Source organism: Dipodomys ordii, unplaced genomic scaffold (genome assembly GCF_000151885.1).
Source record: "Dipodomys ordii isolate 6190 unplaced genomic scaffold, Dord_2.0 Scaffold19, whole genome shotgun sequence".
In the NCBI taxonomy this organism is placed as follows: Eukaryota; Metazoa; Chordata; class Mammalia; order Rodentia; family Heteromyidae; genus Dipodomys; species Dipodomys ordii.
Genome location: NW_012267235.1, coordinates 865,256 through 873,375, shown reverse-complemented (window position 1 = coordinate 873,375; position 8,120 = coordinate 865,256). Strand labels below are relative to the sequence as shown.

General features: G+C 45.3%; 1 protein-coding gene across 4 annotated transcripts in view; it reads right to left on the bottom strand.

Moving 5' to 3' along the window:
- Positions 1-401: 401 nt before the first annotated feature.
- Positions 402-8,120, bottom strand: part of Hnf1b (HNF1 homeobox B) — a 71,479-nt gene continuing 63,760 nt past the window's right edge. For all 4 annotated transcript variants that reach the window (XM_013013443.1, XM_013013444.1, XM_013013445.1 and 1 more), the window contains exon 9: positions 402-1,019. In XM_013013443.1, coding sequence (XP_012868897.1) covers positions 999-1,019 — 21 coding nt within the window. In that variant the 3' untranslated portion in view covers positions 402-998. The remainder of the gene's footprint in view (positions 1,020-8,120) is intronic.

The window sequence follows — 8,120 nt, the reverse complement described above, 5'->3', positions numbered from 1 at the left end:
CCACCCTTTACATCTCAGGACACACAGTCTGTGACCCCAGGAGGGTAAGTGGAAAGTTCCAAAGAGCCTAAGCTAGGGGTCCTTGGTGAAGTAATGGCAATGGAGGTGTCAGAGGCAGAAATATGGGACTCTGGATAGTGTCAAAATAAATGGCTTTAATGGGAGGCTCCTTGAGATGGCTGTCTCTGCCCTGGGGTTCCTTGGGAATACACTGGGTGGGTCCAGCCCTGTGAGAAGTTAGGATATCCCTCTGACACTATATGCCACCCCCTCCAGTCATGCAAAGGTGTGTGTTAACCTCAGGACATTGGAGCTATCATGTGTATCAGGCCTGAGCAAGGGGCTTCCCACTTTAGGTGGGAAGCAGAAGGAGAGAAATCACTTTTGAAATTTCAACTCTGACTTTTCCAAAGAAAACTAGTAGACACTTTACTAGTATATACAGGGTGGGGGGAGATGATGTCAAAGGGGGAAATTGCACTTAATTACAGTATTTTTTTTTTACAGTTTACACCCATTGGACAAATTTACTTCTTTAAAAGAAATCTCCAGATCACTTAGAATGGGGGCAGGAGAGGGAGTTCGTTGGTATTTACAATGTGTTTGGCTCAGTTCAATAGCACGCGGTCCTCCTCTCCTGGTTTCAGTAACAGATTCAAGTTTTGACATCAGTTTGTCTGACGAAGGATCATAGTAGAGACTCCACCACCTTCTCACTTCCTCTTACATGGTTTCAGGTCGCCCATGGTTTGGACAGAATGGAGCACTTGACATCTTAGGAGAGGCACCATGACAATACTGCAGAACAAGAGAGCTGGGTTTAGGGCCACACCTCCTAAGAGCGGATTATCCAAGGTACCAGCCAGGTGTCAGGCAAGCAGGGACCTCTCAAAGGTGCTTGTCAGCTCAATGGACTTTTCCATGACAGCTGTCCAGAGGGTGATGGTGCAGAAAATAGGGTCCTTGTTGCTGTGCACAAAATAAGTGATATGCAGACATCACCAGGCTTGGAGTGGACACTGCAGGAGAGAAGGAGAGAGAGAAGAGAGAGCTCAGCTGTGGGTACTGGGTAAGGACATGGGTCATTCATCTGGCTTCTCCAAAGAAGGTGACACCCAATTCAGCCAACAAAGAATTGAGGATGGAGAGCTGGAGGTAGAGAAGTCACCCAGCTCTGTGCTTCCTTCAGCAAAACCTTGGAACTGGCTTTCCTTGGCCGCCTTCAGAAGTGCATTGTTTGAAACAGTCCCAATCCCAACTAGCTGATCTTAATCTGAAGCTGGGTTCCTCTTTCTGCTGAGAATGGTATTTATAGAGCACTCTGTGTAGTTTCAAAGACAGCAATGGAAGTGGTGCTGTGGCACAAGGGGTAGAGTGCTAGGCTTTGAGCAAAAGGAGCTCAAGGATAGTACCCTGGCCCAGAGTTCAAGCGCCATGACTGGCAAAAAACAAACAACAACAACAAAAACACAACCGTTCTTACACCATTACTTCTTGCCAAAGTAATGGTGTCTTCCTAAAACCTCTAAGAACAGGGTTGCCTGTTCTGTTATCATGCTGCTTTCCAATAGACCTATGGCTACAGAGATCCTATTAAAATGTAGATTCTGCCTCAATTCGAATTCTCTAATTGTCTAGGAGTCTGCATTTCTAAGAACTTAGGATGCTGCTGATCTACTTGGAGTAGATCAGTAGTAGTGAGAAATGACCCCTTACTCAGACTTTCCAGTGGGGAAGCAAGTTTGGAAATTTTTAAGTCATCTCTCCAAGTTTGGTACTATTAGGACAAGAAACTCAGAGAACCATTCATAGGAGCTAAGAGCTGATGACCTCTGTCTGACGTCAAACTTCTAGGTGGGCCGGGAAAGGAGACCCTCCCATAGCTGGAGCAATCTCCTGAGAAGCCACACCACCCAGGTAGGCCAGTCTTTCCTTCCAGAGCCCTGGCCTCATTCATTTCAGATCTTCTAGAATATTACTCCTTTTTTTTTTTAACTTCTAAAGTTGCTTTTTGTTGCTCTGTTTCTTCTTTTCTTCTGTTAACATCTAAGACTCAGCCTTTTGGCTAAGAAGCTTATTCTCTGAAGATAATCCATCCAACATACATGGCCAGATGTATACATTCACGTATGCCTGGTACTTCTAACCACAGGCCTTTTATTCCCTTAGTACTCATTAGTCAGTGTTCCCAACTATGACCCCTCCTATGAGGTTACCATTCTGTTCATTTCACAGATGGGGAAAATAAGGCTCAAAGTAAGTTAATGATCATCCGGGCCTTCAGAACTGGGAGAACCTAGAGTCAGAGATTCAAACTGCATCTCTCAGCATGCATGCATTCTTTCTATTATGTGTTGGAGCTAAGAGTCTACTTAGCCTTTGGTTGTAGCTTAGATTACTTTTTTTTTGTGCCTCAGTTTCTTCCCAGAGGTCATAGCAGGTTTGGTGCTTGGCGTGGTCATTATTAACACTGTCCTGCAGGGTTCTTGCGTCCGTGCTGCTCCATGTTCATTCATGGGAGGGGGAGGGGGAAGCTGGGGAGGACAGGTTTCTGACCCACCTACATTCTTGAGGCCTTGGTCAGGGTTTCCCTCAGACCCTTTGCCTCTTCTTTCCACTACCCACCCCCATCCTCGCATCTCTTAAACTCCCCACTATCAGCCTTTTTCCAATTTTCAGATTTCAGGTGGAGGGGAGAGAAAATGGCTGGTGACCTTGCAGGTTTCAATAGAAGAGCAAACAAGAAGGGCAGATAAGAAGACGCCAGCGAGATTCTATGACCTGTCATTAGGGCCGGGCTCCTCAGCTATCAAATGTTTGCTCCCATAATAAAATGGTGGCAGAGCCCTAAATGTTGTCAAAGGAACTAGAGTTATTTGCCCCCTCCTGAGTCTAAACACAAACATCTGATAAGAGGTGCACTGTGGTCCCTTAGAGATGGAGGCTCAGCACACTCCATCTGAAAGGGGTGGTAGCCGTGTCCTCATCCTGAGAGGATGTGTTACAACTGGTACTAGCAAACATGTACTGAAGCCCTACTATGTGCAGACACCATGCTCAGAGCTTTGAATTCATTGCACTCAATTCTTCTATCAACCCATTGAGATAGGTGCTGGTCCATGCATTCATTTTATACATTGTTGGGTGTTTGTTATGTGCTTGTTTGTAAGCTCAGGGGACATAATTGTGAACAAGACCTGCACACAACTTCACAGTTAACACTCCGGTAAGTTTTGAGCAATAAACAAATACGTATACAAATCACTTCTTAGGTGGAGATGAGTACTTTGTAGAAAAATAAGCACAGTGGGTGGTTAGGTTGATGAGGGGAAAAGGAATAATTGAGGAAGCTGGTGAAATCTAAGATGACTGTATGAAGGAGGAAGCAGGTAAAGAATCACCATATTGACCAGGCATAGTGGAACATGCTTATAATCCCAGTTATGTGGGAGACAGAGATCAACACTATCATGGTTCAAGGCCTGGGTCAAAAAGTTAGTCCTAGAGCTCATCTCAACAAAGCAAGCCAGGGAGACTCCCATGAAAAAGTGTTCTGAGCATAAGAGGACAAATGCAAAGTCTTGCTCTAGCTGAAGCAAAATGAGCTTGGAAGGTGTGGAGGGCCAGGAGGATAGGGACTCTAGCAGTGACCCTGATTACACAAGGCTTTGAAGTCTCCATTTCCATTGTGATTGTAATGGGAAGCTTCTGGGGAGAGGAGACAGGAGAGGAATATGCCCTCTGTCTGTCTGTCTGTCTGTCTATTTCTCTTTTTTCAGTCCTGGGACTTGTACTCTGGGCCTGGGCACTGTCCCTGAGCTTTTGTGCTCAGGGCTAGTGCTCTACCATAAGCTACAGTGCTACTTCCCATTTTTGAATGGTTAATTGGAGATAAGATTCTCATTGGACTTTCCTGCCTGGGCTGGCTTTATACCTCAATCCTCAGATCTCAACCTCCTGAGTAAGCTAGGATTACAGGTATGAGTCACCAGTGCCTGGCTTGTTCTCTCTTTCTAAGAGGTCACTTTGTCTGCTGGGAGTCCATAGCATGCATGTATAGAAGTCAGAGTCAGGGATCACAGGAGATCAGCTCTTGACCAGGGTGGGAGTTGGGGAAGAGCTAAGACCAGGATGCACCAGTGGAAATGGGGAAAGCTGTTTAGATTTAGAATGCATTCTGAGCGACTCCTAGAAGAATTTACTGATGGGCTAGATGTGGAATGTGGGAAAAAAGTACTCTTGGGTATATATCTTTCAATGAACAAAGGATATGATTTTTTTTTTTTTGGAACTAGGTAGGTCTGAGGAAGTAATTGGTAGAGAGAAATTGGGGCACAATGAAGACTTTCTATTTTAGGTCTGCTCAATCTGAGAGGCACATTGGATATATGAGACATGTACATGCTTCTGGCCAAAGATGCACTGTCTTTGTCAATGTGTCCTCAGTAGGCAGGACCAGCCTGGAGAGAATTCTAGGAGCTATCAGTGTGTACACTTGGCCCTAAGTGATCTGAATAGTGAGAACTCTCAGAAGTGAGCACAGATGAGAAGAGGCCAAAGAATGAACAGTGACCCATTCCAACCTCCAATGTTTTTTTTTTGTTGCTGTTGGTCGTGGGGCTTGAACTCTGGGCCTGGGCGCTGTCCCTCAGCTCTTCAGCTCAAGGCGAGCGCTCTACCACTTGAGCTACAGTGCCACTTCCGGTTTTCTAGTGGTTTATTGGAGATAGGAGTCTCACAGTCTTTTCTGCCCGGGCTGGCTTTGAACCAAGATTCTCAGATCTCAGCCTCCTGAGTAGCTAGGATTACAGGCGTGAGCCACCGGTGCCCGGCTTCCAAGCTCCAATGTTGAGAAGATGTGTTGGAGCTAGAAGGAGGGGACTTAAATGAGGAGTATAACAGCGTGAGGACAATGTTGTCCTAAAATTCAGAGGAAAGGCAAGAGTGATTGGCTATAGCAAAGATACTGGCAATGCCCACCAGACTTAGCAGTGTGGAAGTATGAGTCAGCTGGACATAGGGGAATGTGGGGACATAAGCCAGTATGTGCTGGTGTCAAGAGAGAATTTAGGGTGAAGGAGGGGGAAGATGGTGAGTACAGACGACCCACTTCAGTTGTTATTAACTCCCCTAATTTGTATGAGATTAACTGAAAGTGATCATTAAAATCCTAGTTTTTGTATGTGTGCGTGCCAGTCTTGAATGCAGGGTCCCTGAGCTTTTATGCTCAAGGCTAGCACTCTACAACTTGAGCCATAGCTCCATTTCTGGTTAATTGGAGATAAGAGGCTCATGAACTTTCCTGCGGGGCTGGCTCCAAACCATGATCTTCAGATCTCAGCGCTCTGTGTAGCTAGGATTACAGGTGTGAGCACTGGTGCTCAGCTTTATAATTCCAATTTTACAGACAAGGGAAGTATAGCTTAGAGAGATTACAAGTAAGGTCTTATTATAAGGTTTTACAAGAGCAAAGTTTGTGCTTTTAACCACTATCTACGATCATCTCTTTCTACTTTCTGCGTGAGACAATGGGGAAAATAAATGTCCTTTGTCATTTACTAAATGGGTTGCTAGCAGTGAAGCTGAGTGTGAACCAGCTTCCAAGGACTGGGTGCTCCCTTGGCCCAAGCACATAGTGACAAGTTTTACAAGTCTTTTTGTAGTTATTTCTTGCAATGATCCCGTGAAAGGCGTATCATTATCTTTACTTTACAGGCTATGAAAGAGGCCCAGAGCCGCTAATGGGAAGAAAGTGGTAGCATCTTGAGGCTTGGGTCTGCCTAATTCTCAGGTTGGCATCCAAACCATCACCCCATCCTGCCCCATTGCCAGTGCAGACGGGGTTGAGGGACAGTATAGCTGCTGGGGATTTACAGTAAGGTTGCCATTTTTTTTTCCTGTCAGCACCCCTTTCTGGTGAGTGCTCGGGGGGCCCTCCCTATAAACTAGGGAGTAGAGCAATAGGGAGAGTTAGTTGTGGAAACAGGAATTGGCTCACAGCCTGCCCACACTTGTCCGAACAGAGGTCAGTGCTTGCTGCGATCTTGTTTCAGCCTGATGAGGCATTGCTCTGGAGCTAAGGCAAGGTAACTCAGAAGGTAACTTGCCAGCCACTAGGAGTTGAAGAGGGAGAAAGGCTTACCGTCTGGAAAGGGGAGAGAGGGCAGTAGCTGAAGGAAGATGCTTGGCAGCAAGAAGAGCCCTAGCCTGGGGTTCTTGAATTGTGATCCCCAAGTCCCCTGGAGAATCTGTGGTGACAATCAGAAGTACTGGGAGCGTACAAGTTCACATTCTGGCTTTAGCCTTATACAGTTTAACCTTGGGGCCATTACTATGGGTGCTTTGCAATGTGAATTGAAAGGTGAGTATTGCTGAATGGATTTGGAGTGAGCCCTAAACAAGTCTGGAAATCCAGTGCTGAGGTTTTTATCATCCATGTGAATTTGTCCATTTCCCTCCTTATCTAGAGCTTCAGTTTTCTATTCTGTACATCAAGCATAAGTCAGAGGGTTAACTTGGAAAACTGGAGGTATTTAAAAATACCAATTATAGCTGGCCACTGGTGCTTAATGCCTGTAATCCTAGCTACTTAGAAGGCTGAGATCTGAGGATCAGAGTTCAAAGCCAGCCTGGATAGTTAAGTCCATGAGACTCTTATCTCCAATAAGCTACTCAAAAACAAGGCCACAAGTGGTGCTGTGGCTCAAGTGGTAGAGAGCTAACCTTGAGCAAAAAATAAATAAATAAATAAAAAGAAGCTCAGGGACAACATCCAGGCCCAGAGTTCAGGTACTGGGACTGGCAAAAAACAAACCAAAACCAAAACGCCAGTGCTGGGGGCATAGAAATGGAGGACAAAGGGTGAACAAATGCAGCAGGGGTACTCACTAGATTATGTTGAAAATGAACTATACAACTTGGGAGAGAGCAAGGGAAAAGGTGACATTGTCCAAAAAGAAATGGACTCATTACCTGATTTATATAATTGTAACCCTTTTGTACATCATCCTTATAATAACAACAGATTAAAAAATACCAGTTCTAAATCCATCTCTTCAACTATCCATCCATCCCCCATCTCTTCCTCCTTTAACGCACCAATCCATCCATTCATTCATCCATCCATAGTTACTGAGAATTTACCATCCATAGCCTAGACATTTGGCTGTACTCAAAGGAATTAGGTGTTTTAGGTGGCCTTTGAACTTGATACTTTCCTTGGAGGAGAGGGGGGAATTGGAGGGAGAGCAGGGATAGTGCCTTGTGCCAGGAGAATGGGAAAAGAAGGATTGGAGCCCAGACCCAAGAGAAAGGGTGTGCTTGAGAGATGGTCCTAGCTTTCAGAAAAATTACCATCCAAGGCCAGATTTGACTACATGTAAACCAAGCACTGACTAAATATGGAAGGAGAAGAAGGAAAGGAAAAGGACAGGCTTTCTTGTAAAGGCTCCAACACCGAGGAGAGAAGGAATAAGAAGGGAGCTCTCATTTGGACTACTTAACTACATCCCAGGTGCTCTGATAGGCACTTTGAATCTCTTGTGAGATGGGTAGGGTTTCTCTACTTGTAAATAAAAAGGAATTGAATCTCACAGTGAGGAATTAGTTGCTTGTGGTCCCATAGCACAAGGCATCAGGATTGCTTGGGTCTCTGGACTTTCCTAGCAAGGTGACAATGTCTCTGAATTGTCATGGTCCAGGATGTGTCTCAGGCACTATGCACAGGAATTCTTGTCTGGACTGTGGCACACATCAGTACATAAAGTCTTCTGAGATGCCCTTGCCCAGCAGCATTTAATTATGTTTAATCCAGCAGCTCCCCTAAAGACTTTCCCACTGCCTCATATATCAAATCCTTTGAAAACACTGTTTTGGAACAATGCCACCAGGCCTCCTTGGAAAATTCACTTGTGACTCTAATGCCTTAGGAACAGAGTTTGTACAAACTGTGTTCATTCACCTTGAATGCCTTCTGTGGTCAGAAGGTGGCACTTTTTTTTTTTGGATCCGGTCTTGGGGCCTGAACTCTGGGCCTGGGTGCTGTCCCTCAGCTCTTCAGCTCAAGGCTAGTACTCTGCCACTTGAGCCACAGCGCCACTTCCGGCCTTTTTTTTTTTTTT